This window comes from Mesoplodon densirostris, chromosome 10 (genome assembly GCF_025265405.1).
Source record: "Mesoplodon densirostris isolate mMesDen1 chromosome 10, mMesDen1 primary haplotype, whole genome shotgun sequence".
NCBI classification, from domain to species: Eukaryota; Metazoa; Chordata; class Mammalia; order Artiodactyla; family Ziphiidae; genus Mesoplodon; species Mesoplodon densirostris.
In genome coordinates this window covers 44,416,690-44,439,034 of record NC_082670.1, presented here as the reverse complement: position 1 = coordinate 44,439,034, position 22,345 = coordinate 44,416,690, and the positions used below count along the sequence as shown (strand labels likewise).

The window sequence follows — 22,345 nt, the reverse complement described above, 5'->3', positions numbered from 1 at the left end:
CCTTGGTATTTTATTCTTTTTGTTGCAGTGGTAAATGGGAGTGTTTCCTTGATTTCTCTTTCAGATTTTTCATCATTAATTTATAGGAATGGAAGAGATTTCTGTGCATTAATTTTGTATCCTGCTACTTTACCAAATTCATTGATTAGCTCTAGTAGTTTTCTGGTAGCATCTTTAGGATTCTTTATGTATAGTATCATGCTCTACCCAGTTTTTAATTTGTTGTGTGCTTTTTTACTATTTGATTGTATGAGTTCTCTGTATATTTTGGATATTAACTCCTTATTGAGTATGTCATTTACAAATATTCTTCTCCCATTCATTAGGCTGCCTTTTTGTTGGTAGTTTCCTTCATTCTTCCTTTTTTTTCTTTTTCTGTTCTTTTCTTTGCTCTTCTTTTGCCTCTCTTCCCTTGTGATTTGCTCACTCTCTTTAGAGTTACATTTGGATTCCTTTCTCTTTTTTGTGTGTGTATCTATTATAGATTTTTGCTTTTAGTTACCATGAGGTTTATATATTTTATATATACATGTGATTATTTTAAGTTGATAGTCTCTAAAGTTCAAACACATTCTAACAACCCTGCATTTTTACTTCCTCCCCAGCATGTGTCATGTTTCTGACATCATATTTACATCTTTTTGTTTTGTGTACTCCTTAACTACTTATTGTGGATATAGATGATTTTGTCCTTTAACTTTCCTACTAGCTTTGTAAATGGTGGATATACTACCTTTACTGTATGTTTGCCCTTACCAGTGAGATTTTTTCCTTTTGTAATTTTATATTTCTAGTTGTGGTCTTACTTTTCCACTTAGAGAAGTCCCTTTAACATTTCTTGTAAATGTTAGTGCAGTTTAGTGGCACTAAACTCTTTTAGATTTTGCTTGTCTGGGAAACTCTTTATCTCTCCTTCAAATCTCAATGAAAGCCTTGCTGAGTGGAGTATTCTTGATTCAGGTTTCTCTTTTCATCACTTTGACTGTATCATGCCACTCCCTTTTGGCCTGCAAAGTTTCTGCTGAAAAGTTGGCTGACAGTGTTATGGAAGTTCCCTTGTGTACAACTAGTTGGTTTTCCCTAGCTGCTTTTAAGATTCTCTCCTCATCTTTAACTTTTGTCATTTCAGTTATAATGTGTCCTGGTGTGGACCTGTTTGGGGTCATCTTGTTTGGGACTTTCTATGCTACCTGGACATGGAAGTCTGTTTCCTTTCCTAGGTTAGGGAAATTTTCAGTTATTATTGCTTCAAAAAAGTTCTCTCCCTCTTTCTCTCTCTCTTCTGCTTTTGGGACCCCAACAATGTGAATGTTAGTATGTTTACTGTTGTCTAAGAAGTCTTTTAAACTGTCCTCATGTCTTTTTATTCCTTTTTTTTTTCTCTTCAGCTTGGGTGATTTCCACCTCTCTGTCTTTCAGTTTGCTGATCTGTTCCCTGTATCATCTAATCTACTGTTGATTCCTTCTAGTGTATTTTTCATTTAAGTTATTTTATTCTTCAGCTCTGTTTGGTTCTTCTTTATATTTTCTAAGTCTTTGTTAAACTTCTCAGTGTGTTCATCCATTCTTCTCCCAAGTTTGTTGAGCATCTTTATGATGATTACCTTGAACTCTTTATCAGGTAGATTGCTTATCTCCACTTCACTGAGTTCTTCCTTGGGGGTTTTATCTTGTTTCTTCCTTTGTCACCTCATTTTGCCTAATTCTCTTTGTTATTTGTATGGTATGTAACCTAATGGTAGGTTGGTTACATTTGATGATCTTGGAGAAGTGGCCCTTTGTAGGAGTCTTTCTGTGGGGCCCAGCAGCACACTCCACTCTGGTCACCAGAACTATATGCTATAGGGATGCCCCCATGTGGGCTGAGTGGGCCCTCTGTTGTGTTGGGGCTGACTACTGTGGGTGCCATGATACACAGGACTGGCCTCTGGTCCAGTTGACTGCCAATCCCTACCTGCTACAGAAGCTACCAGCTGTTGGTGGGTGGGGCCACATCCTGGCACAGCTGGCTGCATGGCCTGGGGAGTCCTGGGGATGGTGCTGGCCCACTCTTGGGTGAGGCAGGGTCCTGGCAATTCTGGCTGCAGGCCCAGGGTGTCCCAGGTCAGCTGGCTGCAAGGCCCAGTGGGTCCTGGGGCTTGTGCCAGCCCACTGGTGTGTGGTGCAGGGACCTGGCACGCTGGCTGTGGGGCTTCGGGCTCCCAGTGCTGGTTCTGGCCTGCTAGTGGGTGGGGCCAAGTCCCTGTTCAGCCTGAGGGCGTCCCAGGACTAGGGGTGACTGGCTGGTGGGCAGGTAAGCCCCAGCGCTAATAGGCTAGAGGGAGGACTCCAAAATGGTGCTTACCAGTACCAGTATCCTCATGGTAGAATGAGCTCCCAAAAGTGGCTGCTGCCAGTGTCTATATCTCCAGGGGAGTTCCAGTTGCCTCCTGCCTATCCTGGAGGCTGTCCAAGGTCAGCAAGTGAGTCTGACCCAGGCTTCTTTCAGATTGTTGCCTCTGAGCTCGAACTCGGAGCATCCGCGATTCTGTACATGCCCTTCAAGAACGGAGTCTCTAAGTCCTACAGCCCTCTGGCTCTCCTGAACGCAAGCCCTGCCTTCAGAGCTAGATGTTCTGGGAGCTTACCTTCCTGGTGCAGGACGCTAGGGTTGGGAAGCTTGAAATGGGTCTTGGACCCCTCACTCCTTGGGAAGAACCTCTGCAATTGTGATTATCCTCCTCTTTGTGGGTCACCTACCCGGGGATGTGGGTCTTGACTGTACCACAACTCCGCCACTCTTACCCTTCTTGTTCTGGTTCCTTCATTATATCCTTAGTTGTAGAAGGTCTTTTCTGCTAGTCTTCAGGTTGTTCTCATAGACGGTTGCTCTGTAAACAGTTGTAGTTTTGGTGTGCCCCATAGGACGAGGTGACCTCAGGGTCTTCCTACCCTGCCATCTTGGTGACCAGGAAATCATTTAGATCAGGATTTCTCAACTTTGGCAGAAATGACATTTGAACTGGGTAATTATTTTGTTGTGGGGGCTGTCCTATATATTGTAGGATGTATAGCAGCATTCCAGGCTCCTGTCCACTAGATGCCAGTAGTATCGCCCAGTTGTGACAGCCCAAAATATCTGTGTTTTCAAACCCCCTCTTTCAGGGGCAGGGAACAAAATCCCTCCCACTTTGTTTGAGCACTGCTGTATTAGATCACCTTTAAGTTATGCATATGTAATATTATGGTAGAGATTATGTAAACTGTGGCAGCTTTGGACATTTCAGGAGAAGGCTGTTAGACCACTTAGTGGGATGTTATAGAGGTGATCTTCTAATATTCTGTAATTCTCATAAATAAAATTTTCTTTAGCTCTTGTAAGAAAACAAAAAAATGGAGAAAGGTCAGAAAGATTGGGAACATCAAGCTCTAGGCAGAGTGTGAGCTGCTAGCAGGTTGAGGGCAGTCACAGGAGTGAGAACAAATAGATCACAAAGGAGGCAGGATGGGATTTAGCTCTTGCTTTCACAGAAATGAATCTTAGCAGGGAAATGGTTGTCCTTTCAAATGCAAGCAAGTGGCAACTTCAAGCTCAGTCCTGAGTGGAGGGCACAGTCTACCAGGGCCCCTGGTGGGGTTGCTGGGCTTCCTGGATGTATTGGAATTTGTAGAAATCTACATGGTTTCACAGTACCTATTGCCTTGCTTATAGTAATGGGAGGACAGTTGTTTTTCCAAAGAATACTTTTGAGGGCAGGGGGAGGAAGGGTATGGTTTGCCTGAATAAATGTGTTCACTTTAGACTCCTATTAGTTAAATGAGCAAGAAGAGAAAAGTATAGCAGCATTCCACCAGGTGGTGCTATATCTGACTCATTCACCAAGCACGGCTGAATTAGGTTTTCTGTGACCCTGTCTCTCCCAGTGTATTTTCTCAGTCCTTTTGAAATAATGTAGATTGAGCTATACTTCAAATGAAAGATATCTGCTGGTTGAAAAAAAATTTCCATTCTAGTGTAAATCTCTACTTCTGACTCAAAATATATGCATTTATATTCCAAGGATCTATCTTGACAACCAAGCTCAGGCGCAGAAGGCGCTAGAACATATTGTGTTCATAACAAAAGATTTCTCCCTTTTTTTTTTTTTTTGCGGTACGAGGGCCTCTCACTGCTATGGCCTCTCCTGTTGCAGAGCACAGGCTCTGGACGCGCAGGCTCAGTGGCCATGGCTCACGGGCCCAGCCGCTCTGCAGCATGTGGGATCTTCCCAGACCGGGGCACGAACCCTTGTCCCCTGCATCGGCAGGTGGACTCTCAACCACTGCGCCACCAGGGAAGACCTCCCTTTTTCCAATTTTAATTAATGCTATCGCCAGGTGATTTGATAACACTGCGACTGGCCAGTACAAGCAAAACTGATATAAATATTTTTAACTTCAATTTCTTCAGTACTTTGCTGACTGTTATCAGAGATGAGTTTCATGCCTACCCTCATCAGCCTGGGATATAAAAAAGGCAGAGGTTAGGATATTAAAATGCGTTGCAGAGCTCTGAAATACAATGTGCTCCAGAAGACAGCCCTGTGACCTGGAGGTCTGGTTACATGGCATTTAAACAGGGAACTTGGCCGTGATACACCAGGACAACTGGATAGCCTAACATCAAAATGAGAAGTTCTATATATTCAATATACTGTGATAAGCCATAATGGAAAAGAATATGAAAAAGAATTTTTATATATGTATAATTAAATCACTTTGCTGTATAGTAGAAATTAACACAACATTGTCAATCAACTATACTTCAATTAAAAAAACAAAACAAAACGAGAAGTTCTAAGGGCTCATTTAAGCAATTATCTCTTAACTGGGAAGTTGTGCAATTCACCATGTACTGAAATTTTTAATCCCTTGGGGAGAAAAAGGATACAAATATGTTTATCTTTTATAAATCTTCAGGTCAGTCTACCAGTATGTATGAACCAAGAGAAAGAATTTCGCTGCAGCTGTTATAAGTAGGTTTTTGGTTATTTTGTTTTGTTCTTTTAAGGAAGAGAGACTATTATTGACCATCAGCAGAGGTAGCCTTAATTGAATAGTAACATACTAAGGGACCCTCCAGGAGGATGGGGCAGTAGTTAAAACAGTGGGTGGGGGGTGGGGTGCGTCCACATCCCATTTAAAACATGGTCAGAAGAAAAAGACAAGTGACATGGTCTCAGGCGAAGAGCAGGCAAAATGGAAATCAAAGATAGAAGTAAAGAAAATGGAAGGAAAACCTGCCCTCATGTGTTTATCATATATGTCTGTTTATCAATTAAAATATTAATAGCACAACAATGCATATTTGTCATATATTTTCCATCAAAATAATGGAGAGGAAGGGTGAGGACAGGTGGAATGGCCAGGACTTTGAGTTGCTAAAGCAAACACAAAGTTCCTCATCACAGGCTTGCCTAGGGCAGGGCCTGACCATAAAGTGTATTTCCTTTAGAACTCGCTGAAAACAAATATTTCTTCCTTTTAGTATTTTAATACAAACATATTGGTAAAAATCCTTATCAAACAAATACAAACTATAACAACTGACTTAAAGATTTAAAGACATTGAGAAGCAGGATGGGGATGGTAGAGTGCACTGATGTACCTCAGAGACCTCCTAAAGGTCTGTATCTCCCTTATTCTAGAGAAGCACTTCCTAAATTGCCACGTGTCCCTCCTTTGGCTGCTTTCTACCCTTACCCACAAGATAACATGTGTTGTGTGAAGAAAAAGAAAAGTTACATAGTGAAACACATTTGGAAAACACTATACACTATATGCCCTTCTTAGAGATTTCTGGTGCACTTGGGCATATTTAAAGGGCATCAAAATATTTGAGAGGCTCTAGGAAAGGAGAATCCGTGTAACTGACTCAGCATTTCCCAAGTTTAAATCCCCATCCCCGTCCCTACCTTCACCCCCAGGAATACTCATTATCATCTCACAGGCCTCTAGTCTCCTCTAGTAGAGTGTTTGGGAAATGCTATTCCATAGATACAAGTATTGTGTCTTCTTGCTACATTGAAAGGATTGTGAAGATTTACAAGACTTACCAAAAGGATCTACTTAATATCCTGAGAGTTCAGATTTTTGCTCAAATTTGGCTTCTTGGTACAATTGTTTAGCTTTTGCCCTATCATTCTCCTAATTGAAACATCATCTGTGTTGGGAAATAATTGTTTTGTGATTCCTGTAAAAACAACAACAAAACACAGAAAAACACTTTGTCAGAAGGATGTAGACTCACAGATGCAGAGAACAAACCAGTGGCTGCCAGTGGGGAGAGGGATGGGGGAGGGGCGATATTGGGTAGTGGGGGTAAGAGGTACAAACTACTATGTATAAAATAAGTTATAAGGATATATTGTACAACTGGCAATATAGCCAATATTTTATAAGTATAAATGGAACATAAACATTAAACATTGTGAAATACTATATTGTACACCTGTAACTTATGTAATACTATACATCAACTATACTTGAATAAAAATAAATTAATTAATTTTAAAAAACCACTTTATCAGGCCTTTGCATCTTAAGGTATGAACTGAAATAAAACACCAAGCAATTCACATTATAATTTTGTCTCTATTTTGAAAAAGCAGCCCAACACCCATGAGATATTTAAATAGATGAATCCGTAGGCAGAGTTTTCAAAGCAAAGCAAGAGATAACAAAAGTCTATATCATAAACTGAGAGCATACATATACGTCTTCCTATGGTACCATTCAGCTTTAACCTTGCTGCTTGCTCTGAATGCTAAGTGCCCTTGATCCAAAATGCTGGGAATTTATTTTTACCCATTCCCAACATCAGTTGAAACAAGCAGATTCTGACTCTTTTCCAACTAAGAAATGATGCACTATTAAAATATAGAGAGCTGTGATTCAGTGAGTCCTTAAATTTGTTGGATATTTGCAAAAAAATTACTTGCTAACCTAAATTATCATATTTAAGGAGATTAACTTAAAAACCATAAGTAGGATGGTTAAATTAACCTCTGTTTTTTTCTGAATAAAAGATAAGGGATATTTCTAACCAAGATAAGAAAAAGAAAATAAGACATAAACTGTTACTAAAATTTTGTTGGAAAGGATTTTGAAAATTTACTTTTCTAAAGCTATGAATTTTATGAATCCAAACTTTTCAGTAATATAAAATTCATTTTTATTTAATAACCTTTTTTTTTTTTTTTTGCGGTACACGGGCCTCTCACTGCTGTGGCCTCTCCCATTGCGGAGCACAGGCTCCAGACGCACAGGCTCAGTGGCCATGGCTCACGGGCCCAGCTGCTCCGCGGCATGTGGGATCTTCCCGGACCGGGGCACGAACCCATGTCCCCTGCATCGGCAGGCGGACTCTCAACCACTGCGCCACCAGGGAAGCCCTTAATAACCCTTTTTAATGTAAAGTTTTTCTACAAAATTCCCCATATATCATAAGAGGTTTAGGCTATCCTCAGATTTTTCTCTCATAGAAAAATAAACTTGAAGAAAAAAAAAGATAATGAAAGAACAACTTAAAGTTGAATGGTAAAATAATTTCAGATTCATGTGCCAATATAATACAAACACATTATCACCTATGATTTCTTGAACTTCATTCTGATTCATAGCTGGTTTCACTGCCTTGTCCCTTGAAGTAGAGGATTTTGCCCCCGTCAGGCTGTGTGTGGCCATGTATTCATTTGTGTAGAGCACTTGCATTAAATCATTAATAAACTTCTGAGGCTTGCTCTTGTTGCAACGGGCAATCTGCCATTTTTCAATCTTGAACTAAAAAATTAAAAATAATAATTGAAATAACTGAAAAAGGAAAGGAAAGGAATATCTGAAGAAATATATTACTCAATGAATACAGACCAGAAAACAAAACCAAGTCTTTAGGTGATGTATGATACTTTTAATATATATTGTACATTTCAGGGGTTAGAGTTAGATGTTAACTTTGAGATAATTCCCAACATTTATGAGGTATTTGTTCTAGAGTGTATACAAATTCTTGTCGTGTAATCTGGATTTGGTGCTTTAAGGATTAATCCATACTTAACATTTCCTACTAAGTGTGGTAGCATAATAATGGCCCACTGACAATATTCACATCGTTATCCCTGTAACCTTTGAATATGTTACCTTATATGGGAAAATCAACTTTGTACGTGTCATTAAAGTACCTTGAGATGGGGAGAGTATGCTGAGTTATCCAGGTGGGTCCAGTCCAATCATGTGAGCCTTTTTTTTTTTAACACTTAAAATTTGTGTACTTTATTGCAGGTACGAATATGTATATTTACATACACATATAACTATGTTTATAAATATATACACACAGTATCTGGTACATAGTAAGCACACCATAAATGTTAATAATAATAATGAAAATGGCTAACATTTATTGAGCACTCACATGAGCCCTTAACTGCAGAAGAGGGAAGCAGAAAGAAGACACAGAGGAAGGAGGAGAGAATAGAAGAGTGAGAGGGCTTTGCCTGCCCCGACTGGCTTTGAAGATGATGGAAGTGGACTATGAACCAGGGAAGGGGGCTGCCTCTAGAAGTGGGAATGGCCTTCAGTTTATAGTCGACAAGAAAACAGAAAACAGGGAACTCGGCTCTAGAACCATAAGAAACTGAGTTCTACAACAACCCCCATGGACAGGAAACAGATTCTTCTCCAGAGCCTCCAAAAAAGGAGAGTACCTGCCAACACCTTGATTTTACCGCATTTCTGACCTACAGAACTCTGAGGTGGTAAGTTTGTATTATTATAAATCACTAAGTTTGTGGGAATCTGTTACACAGCAAAGGAAACCGGTACACTAAGATTCAAATATTCTGAATGTTAGATAGTGAGCATTTAATTATTGCTCTTGAAAGCATAATTTCCCAGGCCAATTCTAATAAAACATGTATTTTTAGCTTCTATTTCTTGATTAAGAGAAGTCGGGAAAGTAGAAGAATTGTGTTCTGCCAGCATGTACAGCCTAAAATTCACCTTGTCTCAATGATACAGTTTTATAACCTTTAATGCATAGTTGTCCTTCTGTCACTGGTTTAAGAATTTCCTAGTTTAATAACTTCATCACTGTCCACCATTTGACTTTAATTTTCTGAACTGGATATTCATTTCACAAATATTAGATTTATTGCAAAAACACTGTTTTATGTAGTCAGAATATTATGATTGACCTAAAGTTACATAAAGTGATCTGATAAGGCAGTGATTATGTTGTACAGTAATTTTAATTTTGTATGTAACTGTATCCCAGAGAAAGATGGGATGGTCTTCCAGCTGACCTGTTTCTCATCCACGTGATGCTCTTCCTCAGCTTTCAAGGAAATTGGTGAACTGGAATTAGAATTAGAATTACTACATGTGGAGGCAAATGAATCTGGTGAGGAGTTATTTGTTGCTCTCCAGAGGGTGGACGCAGACGTGGACAGGGTTCCTCCACCCTTGAGCAGGGTCTCCGCCATACCAACCAATTCTTCAAACTGGGTGACGGCCTGTGGTAAAACTAAAATGGCAAGAAAAAGTAGTACTTTACAAATACTTGTCATAGCAGCATAGATACATATTTTCTATGATGTGTATATGCATAGAAGTATGTAGAACAAACTGTTAACACTTGCTATCTTTGGAAAATAAACATGGTAAGAAGAATGGTTGGAACATATTTACTTTTTTTTTTTTTGCTGTATGCGGGCCTCTCACTGTTGCGGCCTCTCCCGTTGTGGAGCACAGGCTCCAGATGCTTAGGCTCAGCAGCCATGGCTCACGGGCCCAGCCACTCTGCAGCATGTGGGATCTTCCCGGACCGGGGCACGAACCCATGTCCCCTGCATCGGCAGGCGGACTCTCAACCACTGCGCCACCAGGGAAGCCCTAACATAATGTTTTTAAGACTTGATTCTTTTTCTAATTGCTAATGATATTATTTGAAGGTGTTTAAGGAGACATTACTGATTTTATCACCTTCCATCAGGCCAGTTTAAGTGACAAGATAAAATAAACTGTTTCTCACAGATTGAAATAAATTTTCTATGGCCTTAGTGCGTGATTTCCCAGGGAGTCAAAGGCTAAAAATTCATGGCCACAGTTCAAATCTATGTGTTCACATATTAAAGATGGATTTTGGTAATCAACTGAATGTTCTCTTTGTTCCTTTTTTTAAATGGAAACTTACACATTCAAAGCTTTCATGCCTCCATGTTAAATGGTCTTCTCTTGTTATATCTAGTTTGTTTCCTAAGGACAAATAACATTTTGTTGGAGTTGGAAGACACCTTGAACCCTGTCTAATTCAACTCCTCACTCTATGGTTGGGAGTAATGCCTGCTGGAGAGGCGAAAAGAGTCTGAAACTTTTTTGTACTTTTCTAAGCATATTATTGAGCTATATAATCTTTGGAATAATTGCTGATTGGAGACCTGAACATCAGACATATTGATGACATGTCCAAATCAATACATTTAGTACTATGTTAATAGAAAAATTTAAAAATCTGCTAAAGAAGAAAACCTTATTTTATATTTTTTTCAATTAATATTTGCTAAGCACCTCTCATGTGCCAGACAGTTGTTCAATCAGCAATTATTTATTGAGCACTTAATAATATTAGACATTTATCTAGCTTCTACTCTGTGCCAGGCACTATTCTGGGAACTTTACTGATGTTCACTTGTTTACTCCTCATTGCAACTGTCTGAGATAGGTATTATCATTACCCGCAATTTACAGATGAGGACAGTTAGGCAACAAGAGGTTAAATAACCCATCAGGGTCAACTCAGTGAAAAGAAGAGCCAACATTCAAATTTGGACTCTGCCAATTCCATGCTATAAACTTCTATGTCATGCCAACTCTCAACATTTGCCCACCACTCTGTTAGGTGCCAAGGATGAGACTGGGAGCAAAACCAGATGTGATCCTAGACTCTTGGAACTGGGAGCGGGTAGAGAGTATTGTTTACCTACCCATGCTGTGTGTAAGAATTTGGCCCGCTCAAAGAAGGTCTGGCCACCTGCCCTAACCGCCACCCACCACCCCCCAGTTCCTGGGAAGTAACCTATCAACCCTTGAATTTCCCGAGCGATAGCAGGAGTGTCTTTGTTATTCATGGTGAGCCCCTTAGAACACACCTGATTTATGTTTATGCTAAGGAGTTTCTCAGGGTGGGGACAGTCACACCCAATAATCTTAGGGTAGAAGCTGGCCATAGCCAGAAAGCCAGAAAGACCATGTGGGCAATCAATCAGTGAATCAATCATGCTCATGTAATGAACCCTCAGTAAAAACTTTGGACACCCCAGCTCAGAGAGCTTCCTGGGTGGACAATCCTCTGTGCATTTTGTTGTAACATATAAAGACTAGTAGGTAATGTATCCTGAGGACAGAAGTTCCTCACTTGGAAACTAACCAGACTCTGCCCTATGTGTCTCTTCCAACTTTGCCTGGTTCTAATTTGTATTCTTTCCCTGTAATAAATGTAAACATGAATAAAATAGGTTTTGGTGAATTAAATTTCTCTGGCAAATTACTGGACCTGAGGGTGGTTTTGGAAAACCCCTAAACTTGCAGTCAGTATCAGAAGTCTTAGAAGACTTGGCAGTCTAGAGGACTGTGCCCTTAACCTTGTGGTTTGGCTAACTCAAGGTGCATGCAAAGAAATGAAAAATCACAGTTGTTAAGGTCACAGAGAAGAGGCAAACAGCCTAGAGAGGGAAGGGCCACAGAGGGCTTCTCTTAGGAGCTCAAGATTGATCTGAAACCTGAAGGCTGAGCAGGAATTAAATAGCCAGAGGGAATGAGGAGGTCATCAGAAGCATAGGAAACACAAGTTCTGTATTTGAGGAACTGAAGCTGGAATGTAAAGAGAAAAAGGGAATTCTGCATTAAAGTGGGGTTTAGAGAATATTCACTGTTTTTTCTAATAATGAAAGTTATACATGTTCATTGGAATATATCCTTCTTGCCATTTCTATCTTTGTATATCTCTATCTATATTTTCTTTTACATAATTAGGACAATGCTATATGCATAGCATTGTATCATGGTTCTTTTTTCCAATTAAGGCCATAAACTGAATATTTTACCTATTTTATTAAATTTTGGAAAATATGATCTTTTGAGGTCTAATTTGCTTAGAATCAAAGTCAAGATCTTACGTGAAGTCTGAGCAGAATTTAAGTAGGTAGAGGGGGATGAGTTTGACAAAAGGATATACCCAATTAGCTCACACTAATATGTTCAAGATATAGAACATTTCTGCCCACCCAGAAATTTGCCTCATGTTCCTTCCAAATCAATCCCTGGACTCACCTCAGGGGCAACCATTAATGTGACTTCTTTAGTCACAGACACGTTTTAACTGTTCTAGAATTCCATGTAAATGGATACAAACAGTATATTCTCCGTGTTTTGGTCTGACTTTTTTTTTGTTGTTTTTCTGCATAATGTTTTGAGATTCATTCATGTTGTTGTGTCAGTTAGTCATTCTTTTTTCAGGAGGATGAATATTATTTTTATTTTTTATTGAAGTATAGTTGATTTACAATGTTTCAGGTGTATAGCAAAGTGATTCAGATATATATATATATATATATATATATATATATTCTTTTTTGTTGCTGACTGATATTTAATTACATGGATGCTCCACAATTAAAGTATCCATTCACCTTCTGATCGGTTATTTTCCACTTGAACACACGACTTTAAGGATTCCCTAATATCTCAAGGTATTGATGTCCTCTAATTTATTCAAATGCTTCTTTTTTTCTTTTTGGAATTTAGGTTGCTTCCAATTTTTCTTGATTACGGACAAAACTCTTATGAACCACCTACCACACACATCTTTATATGCATCTCTTATCGTGTCAATGCTATAAATTCCTGAAAGCGAAACAATAGGCTCAGAGGTATACATGTTTCCAAGACTCAGTTAATGTCACTGAATGGCTCTCCAAAAAGGGTCTTCCAACTTAAATGCCCACTAGCAAGGTAAGAATTCAGCCACATCACTGCACCATCAACAAGAGGTGTTCATAATTAACAAAAATATTCACTATTTTGATAGGTTAAAATTTTAGTACAATTATTTAAATTATTGCAATTATTTGATTATTGTGAAGTTGAATACATATTTATTTGTTTATTGATTATTTGAACTTATTCAGTGAGATACCTATTAGACCAAAGAATGTTAGTACTTTTTTTATTTTATGATAGCTTAGATGGTTTTTGTAAAGTGCTTATAGGAATGCCTAGTGCATTATAAACACAATGTATTAGCTATTATTATTAATTCCCTTATATCTTAAGCACTTTAACCTCTAATTTGTCATAAGTTGCAATTATTTTTCTTAGAGTATTTTAATTTTAGTATGTTTTAATGTACACATGTACAAAATAGATAACTAATAACAACCTGCTGTATAAAATAAATAAAATTTTTTAAAAAGCACACACATATTTTTAGTTTTTACTTAATTAAAAGTAGCAGTCTTATGGAAGCAACCTAAGTGTCCATCGACAGATGAATGGATAAAGAAGATGTGGCACATATATACAACGGAATATTACTCAGCCATAAAAAGAAACAAAATTGAGTTACTTGTAGTGAGATGGATGGACCTAGTCTGTCATACAGAGTGAAGTTAGTCAGAAAGAGAAAAACAAATACCGTATGCTAACACATATATATGAAATCTAAAAAAAAAAACTGATCATGAAGAACCTAGGGGCAGGATGGGAAAAGAGACACAGACCTACTAGAGAATGGACTGGAGGACACAGGGAGGGGGAAGGGTAAGCTGGGACAAAGTGAGAGAGTGGCATGAACATATATACACTACCAAATGTAAAACCGATAACTAGTGGGAAGCAGCTGCATAGCACAGGGACATCAGCTCGGTGCCTTGTGACTACCTAGAGGGTTGGGATAGGGAGGGTGGGAGGGAGGGAGATGCAAGAGGGGAGAGATACGGGGATATATGTATATGTATAGCTGATTCACTTTGATATAAAGTGGAAACTAACACACCATTGTAAAGCAATTATACTCCAATAAAGATGTTAAAAAAAAGTAGCAGTCTTTTCCTTAGTTCATTTCCTTAGTTCATTCATTTACTTTATGCTTAGCAAGTCATTCAGATCAGTTAAATATTCACTCATATATTTCATACAGTTTAAACATCTTTTCACAAATTTTTTTCCTCCCTGGATATAATTTTTTCTAACTTTTAATGTAAAAATTTAAACACACACACAAAATAGTAAACTCCCATGTACCCCATGCCCTAGTTTCCAACTCATGGCCAATCTTGTTCCACCTGTATCCCCACCCACTTTCTCCCCACCTCCAAAATTACTTCAAGCAAATCACAGGCATCATTTCATTTTGTCTGTAAATATTTCCATGTATATCTCCAAAGGTAAGAAATTTAAATATATATATATAATATATGGTTATATGTATATATATATATATATATATAACCATAACACCACTGTCACAGCCAGAAATACTTAGCAAGAGTTCTTGAATATCATTTTAAAAAAAAACAAATTAGCAAGTGTTCAAATTTCTCTGATTGTCTCGTTTTTGTTCTTGTTTTTAGCTTGTTTGAATCAGAATCCAAATAAAGTCCATACATTACAATTAGTTGCTGTCTCTTTTACAAACTGTAGGTTTCCTTTTCATCTCCTTGTTTTTTCCTTGCAATTTATTAGTTGAAGAAACTGGGTCCTTTGTCCTGCAGGGTTTCCCACAGTCTGGATTTTGCTGATTGCACCCCTAAGGGGGTGTTTAACATATTCTTCCCTGTAGTTAGATCTAAAGGCTTGATCAGTGTTTTAACTTCCAGCAGGTGGCATTGAATGCATGGTTACCTTTTGTTGTGATATTAGCGGTCACTGATGATCACTGCCTAGATTCATCAGGGGTTGCAAAATGGTGATATCCTAATTCTTCATTTAGCTAGAATTCTACCAAGGGAAACTTTCTCTCATCAACTATTTGGCTACCCTGAGGTTCATTTCATATAATAATGGCAGGGTAAATGCTTGATTTTTCGGTCTGTATTTGCCAGTTTTCAAAATAATGAGTTGGTTCTTTCAGATGACCATTAAGTTTTTTCTCTTTTGAATGAAGTCATGCATGTAAATATACATGATAACCAGTTGCCCTGATCATTATTATTGATGCTCCAATAATAATGATCTTTAGCCAGTGGGAACCTCTTCCAGTTGACACGTCCACATGGTCTTTGCTGACCTCTTTGCTTTCTGGTAGGACAAGATTTTCATCTGTATTTCCTGTTTGAGGCTCCTGACAAATCTTGTCCATTTCCTGTGCAAGTCCTGGAATCAGCCGTTTCTCCAGGGAACCCCAGCTCCCTTTAGTGGGGAACGGTATTTCAAGGCCACACCCAAGTGCTGGGAGTGCTCTTTGCTATTGGGTTCTTGTTTCTAGGCCTCTTTGGTGAACAGTATTAGAATATACATACTATTAATTTTTAAAGATAAAAATTCATCCTGTGTCGAAACCAGTACTCATGCAAATTCAGAACATGGAGTTTTAATTTAAACTGCACAGTTATGTTTTTAGTACGCCACATGGTGTGAAATGAGAACCTAACTTAAACCTGCCCCTCCCCGCCACATTGGAATATCAGTTTTCCCAGCACCATTTGTTGAATAATTCATCCTTGTCCTAAATGGCTTGCAGGACTTGCTATGTAAATTGTCAGGCCCATTGCAAATGGAAAATGCAGGACTCCTTGTTCAAAGCTTCTTCAGAATTTTAATATGGTGACAGTATTTTTAACCAGTATGTGGGGCCTTCCTAGGAGCAGGGCCCAGTGTGACTGCACTGGTCATCCTACAGTGATAAGCAGACACTGTATGGCAGTCACCTTACCAGGTTCTGCTCTGAAGACTTTACATGTCACCCAGGGAAGTACTTTTATCATTTCCATTCATCTCACACTCAGTTACACAGCTAGTAGGTGGCAGAGCCAGGATTTGAACCCAAGTGGCTTGGCCCCTGTAAACCCTCTGTGCCACAGTGGCTCCGGGACATTTCTTCCCTGTATGGGAGGTATTATCCAGGGATGTGTGTTCTGTTCCATCGACCTGCTGGCTCTTATCCTAGTAAGTTGCTTTTAATTATCAGAACTTTATATGATTTCATGTTGACAGTTATGCCCTCAGATTCTTTTTCAGAATGTTCTTAATTGATTTTGCCTATTTATTCTTTCAGGTTAACTTTAATATAATTATTGTCAAATTACCACAAAAATAAAAATCAAAACAAAACAATTATGGGCATTTGATTGGGATTCTAGTCAAACTGTGAGTTATTTTGAGATGAATTGGCATCTTCTCATCTATGAATTTGACGTCTCTCTATTTAGATTTGTCTATTTCTCCGCTGACTTTTTAATTTTTCATCATAGATCCTACACATTTCTTGTTAGGGTAACTAGTAGATATTTTATAGTTATTTGTAATTAATGTGTAGATTCTTTTTTATTATTTTTTTAGGAATAAAATCAGCAATTTCTGATCTATAAGGAAATTACTGATTTTTTTTAAAAAAATGGTAGCTATTAGATTTGGGGCACCTATTATGTACCAGGCATTTATTATTTTTTAAATACAATAAGGCTTATAATGAAAAATAGCAGTCCTCTGCCCTACCGCTCACCACCCTGGATTACCTACTACTCCTAGAGGGAGAACTTCTGATCCACTTACCTGTTTCTCTGGTAGTTACCTTCATAGTCTTAAATAATAATAAGCATATACAACTATTCTTTTATTTTTTCAGATTCATATAATTATTTTTTGACTTTCAACTATGTAACATGACAAGGCAGCCCTCTTTCAACTCCTCCCCCAGCCACATAGAAACACACACACGTCGTACCCACATATGCAAACACATACACACTCTTCTTCTCTCCATCATCCCAGGATAGTTGTAACACAACTGCTAGTTCAATAAATACTGTGCTTACATTATTATAGTGATGTAATTCTCAATTCCTTTCCTTTAAAACATGACTTTTTTCCTAGAGTTAAAATGATCTCATTTTTAAAAGCTTGCTTATTATTATTATTTAACTGTTTCTCTGGCTTAAACATCTCAAAACTTCCTACCAGAGGTGTAAAATCTCCTTGCAGTATGTTTGGTAGATGACATCATGTCATCTATCAATTTCATGTTTTTCTCAGTGATCTCTCTCCTGTAACCCCTGTACCTGTCCACCTCTAGACCAGCTGCTTCCAGGCTACTGTGGACCTGTCACCCTGGAGTGTCCCCTCACTATTATTCTGTGGCTACATCCTGTACTGGACTACCTGTTTTCTGATTGACTTTCTAGATTCACTCTCTCATTTTGAAGGAGCACACCCTCCGTTAGCTTTTGAAAAAGAAAGCACAGGAAGTACATTGAGACTTCATAGGTATGAAAATATTATTATTCTGCCCTCACACTTGGTTGATGGTTTCACTGGGTATAGAAGTCTAGGTTTAAATCATTTCCCTTTAGAATTTTAAATGCATTGCTCAATTATCTTAGAGCTTCCAGTGTTGCTGGTGAAAAGTCCAATGTCATCTGACTCCCACTCCTTAGCGGGTAACATGCTCCTTCTCTCTGAAAGTTTCTAGATTTTCCCTTCCTGGTGTTCTGAAATTTCACACTGTTATGGCTTAGATAAGCCTTTTTGCTTTTGGTGGTATCTTTTTGATGTGCACACAATAAACTTTTACTAATTACTACTTCAGTGATTCACTGGTTTTACTTTGGCTATTTCTGAAACTTTGACAGCATTCTACTATATTTAAATGAACCTGGGCAAAACCTACTTGATTTTTCCTTCCTTACTCATTAGTTAATAGAGTGGAGTTTTCGGCTGAGACATTGTTTTCCCTGGGTATACATTCATTCTTTACAAATAGTGGTAATTTAATACCCTTTTGTACAATAGACATGCCACTTTTTTTCCTTTTATATCTTATTGTGCTGGTCAGTTGTGGTCCACAAGATATGTTTCAAATGTTTAACACATGCACGTAGAGCACACACACGTCTGTCATTCTGAATGTCTAGAATGGCATATACATTCTGCTATTTTTCTTAGTTAGTAGGCTTTATAGACAGATAAACAGCTCTGATTCTTAGTTCAAAGAGGACTATTGCTGAGCAAAGGTTAACTAACCACTCTGCACTCTTCTCTCAGACCCCCTTCTTATTTGGATTATACGTTAAATTTCAACTTTCTGACATCTTCCTAGTTCCCAACTGTAGCTTCACAAGGAGACCTACTATGACCATGTTATTTTAAACTGTAAAACACCCCCTCTCCCTCAAATCCCCATCCTCCTTTACCTCTCCTATTTTTTCCATAGCATTTATCACTAGCTGACATATTGTATAATTTACTTAATTTTACTTAATTGTTATTTTTCATGATTTTGACTGCTTGCCTCACTGGAATGTGAGCTCTGTGAGAGTGGCGATCTTTGTTTTGTTCACTGGGTTTTCCTAGGTACTTAGAGCAGTGCCTGACATATAGAGGACCTTGTAAATATTGACTGAAAGAAGAAATGCATACATGAATACTGCAGTGGCAGTTGGCAGTTCCTGACTCTTCCTGTTGCTTGAAGTCTAACCAATAGCCAACTTTACTTTGGTTTCTAAGGGTACATTCTAGTGTGTGTGCATGCAGAGGGGCAGACAATATTAAATACAGAATAGGGTATGTAGGCTTTTAAGTGCCAAAGAGGAAACGAAATGGGAAGGGATAAAAAAACGTTGCAGGGGGAGAGAGGTTGAAAGTTTAGATGGAGGGAGGAGGTCAGGGCAAAGATGAATTTACAGTGAAGATTTGAAGTATGTAGGGTGCAAACTATGTGGATATCTGGGGAAAGAATATCCCAGGCCAAAGGAACAGCCAGTACAGAGATGCTGACATCAGGTCACGTCTGATGTCTTTGGAGGGAAAGCAAGTGGTCCGGTGTGGCTGGATCACAGAGAAGGATGGGGAGAGAGTAGAAAACAAGGCCAGAAAGGTATGTGGAGGGGAGGTGGCCGGATCACGTAAGGACTCAAAGATCATAAAACTGACTTCAGTTTTACCCCATGTGAGGTAGACATGCACTGGAATTGTCTGCAGAGAGGAGTGACGTGAGCTGGCCTACAGTTAGCAGGATGTTCTTGCTGCTGTGTTGATAGTGGACTGCACAGCAGCATGAGCAGAAGTGGCAACACCAGTGAGGAAGCCACCATGATCACCTGGGTGAGAGATGCTGGTGGTTTGGACCAGAGTGGCTGTAGTGGGGGTGGTACAAAGAACTGTATTCCAGAGATATTTTGAAGATGAAGCCAGTAGGATTTGCCAATGGACTGAGTGTAGGGTGTAAAAGAAATACAGAAATACAAGACAGCATCGTGGTTTTTGAGTTGAGAAACTGGAACAATGAAGTTAGCATTAACCGAGGCGAGGAAGAAAGAGAGGAGCAGGTGGCAGGGGAAGGGTGGGAATGTGGTCGGGGTGGGGGGTGTTTGTCTGAGATGCCTGCCAGTCTTGTCAATACACAGTTAGCCCATGAGTCTGGAACTAAAGGGAGAAGTCCAGACTGGAGATAAGTCATAGTTATTGATGGATTTAACACCATAGAATTGGATATGATCCCCTATGGAGTGAAAGCAGATAGAAAAGAAAGAAGCCCAAGGACTGAGCCTGGGGCATCATCAAATATTTAGAGGGTAAGATGATGAAATGAGGCAGCCATATAAACTGAGACGGAAAGCTCAGCAGTGGAGGAGGAATGTGGTGCCCTAGAAGCCAAGGAAGGAGAGGTAGCCAAGGTGTCAGATGTAAGAGGGCACTTAATATGACCCTTGAGAAATTACCTTCGGGGTTAGCAATATGAAATGTTATGGGTTAACTTGTGTCCCCCCAAAAAGAGATGTTGAAGTCTAACCCCCAGGACCTTAGAATGTGACCTTATTTGGAAATAGGGCCTTTATAGATGTAATCAAGTTAAAATGAGGTCATTAGAGTGGGCCTTAATCCAAAATGACTGACATCCTTATAAAAAGAGGGAAGTCTGGACACAGAGACAGACAAGCACACAGTGAGGTCATCACATGAAGACTGGTCTTAATGCTGCCTCAGGCCAAGGATCAACCAGAAGCTAGGAGAGAGGCCTTCCCCAGCGCCATCAGAGGAAGCGTGGCCCTGCTGACACCTTGATTTTAGAATTCTGCTGTTTAAGCCACCCAGTTTGTGATACTTTATCACGGCAGCCCTAGGAAACTAATACATGGAGGTCACTGGCAATCATGAGAAGAGACATTACAATGGAATGACAAGGACTTAATTGAAGTGGGATCCAAAGGGAGTAAAGGGGGGAAACTTGAAAACCGTGTATAGAGTCAACATGTAAGGAGTTTTCCTACAAAGGGAAGGAGAGAAACAGGGTGAAAGGCAGAGAAGCAAATGGCCTGAGAAAGGTGGGGTTTTTTTGGTTTGTTTGTTTTTTTTAATGGGAGAAATAAATGTATGTCTGATGCTAATGGGCTGATTCATTAGAGAGAGCAGGGGAGGCTCTCTGGAGCTCTGTCCTTGATTAGCAGAAAGAGGATGCACAGATGGACATACTGCCTTTGACTGGACAAGAGGACAGGCCACTCATGGGTGACAGGAGAGGACGTGGAAGTTAATACAAGCACAGATGCAGGGAGCTGACAGTCTTTTCACATCCTCCAAGTTCTCTGTGAAGCAAAGGCATCAGCTGAGAGCGAGGATATGGAAAGTGTGGGAAGCTGGCAGAGAGAGGAGAAAATGAAACAGCAACTCCAGAGTGAGGGACAGAGAGAAACTGTTCATAGTGATGATTCTTTTCATATACTATTTTTTTAATTTTATTTTTTGTCCGTGCCACGCGGCACGTGGGATCTTAGTTCCCAACCAGGGATGGAACCCTCATCCCCTTAACTGGAAGCATGGAGTCTTAACCACTGGACTGTCAGAGAAGTCCCCTTCATATACTATTGAAACTGATTTGCTCCTCTTGCATTTAGAATTTTCTCATCTAAATTTACGAAAAAAATTGATCTAATTTTCTTTTGGGGGGGTCCATGTGTCAAGTTCTGGTGTTAATAAAAACAGAGACAGAAACAATAACGATGATTACTGAGCACCTATCACGTATCAGGCCCTGGTAAAGCATTTCTTCTAATTATCTAATTTAATCATCTTGGCAAGAGGGACATGAGAGATTGGCTCCACTGTGTAGATGAGGAAAGTGAAGCTGGGGCTGAGGGCAGGACAGTGACAGGGCCAAGGCTTACAGCTAGTAAGCAGGGTTGGGATTCAAACCAAAGTCGGAGACTTCAAGATCAATACTTGAACCAGCAATGTATGCCAACTTTATCAACTAGCTTTTCATCTTACTCTACGTTCTGGAACAGATGATATAAAAATAAGAACAATCTGTTCTTCGAAAATTGCAAAAACCTCACCAGGAAAAACCATCAGTTATAAAGATGCCATATTTAAAGCGTAAAAAATAAGGAGAGAATGGCTTGTTGGTGGAATAAACATCTTATTTCCATTCATGTCTGCCTATTTCTACTTAAAACTAGGAAGCCTTCAATTTAATCAATATTTGTAGGAACTCGTCTGAGCCATTACTCTGTCAATCTAGCTCACCACAATGTTCTGTCTCCTACCATTTCTGCCTCCCCAAATATTGTGGAATTGTCTTCTTTATTTCCACAGCCATTGCCCTAGGCAAGGCTGCCATCCTGTTACTCTGATGACTGTAATACCTTTCAAAAGTGGTTCTCCCCCACTCTCCTTTCTGTGCCCCTTGTACTCATTTTGTACACAGAAGCCAGAGGGATTTATTTTTAAAATACTCTGTGTATTTACTGTTTTATAACAGAATGCTGCCCCACATAGGATATATTGCCAAATATTCAGCTATACAAAATAGTGCATGATGCCTAACTACAAATGGAAAACATAATTTAAAAAAATAAACACTTAAACACAATATAGGATTCTGCAAAAAGGCATTATTCCAGGTTGTTTTTAATTTTCTTGGGCCTGTCTTTCCCCTTTATGTCTTCAATGGAATGTGATTATTTTCCACACCACTGCTCCCAACCCCAAACCTGAAATTTAATATATGGAATCTTTAATTCCAGTGAGTCTATAAGAGATCACAACAGGCCCCATTTTCTAGTGCTTTCCTTAGCAGAGGAGAATGAGATAAGTACGAACACCTTGACATACCTGT

At 39.1% G+C, this 22,345-nt stretch overlaps 1 protein-coding gene across 1 annotated transcript in view; it reads right to left on the bottom strand.

Moving 5' to 3' along the window:
- Positions 1-22,345, bottom strand: part of BEND6 (BEN domain containing 6) — a 57,986-nt gene that overhangs the window by 10,354 nt on the left and 25,287 nt on the right. The window contains exons 4-6 of the mRNA XM_060110053.1: positions 9,321-9,541; positions 7,608-7,800; positions 6,075-6,211 (exon numbers count right to left, since the gene is read on the bottom strand). Of these exons, the coding sequence (XP_059966036.1) occupies positions 6,084-6,211; positions 7,608-7,800; positions 9,321-9,541 (542 nt within the window). The 3' untranslated portion in view covers positions 6,075-6,083. The remainder of the gene's footprint in view (positions 1-6,074; positions 6,212-7,607; positions 7,801-9,320; positions 9,542-22,345) is intronic.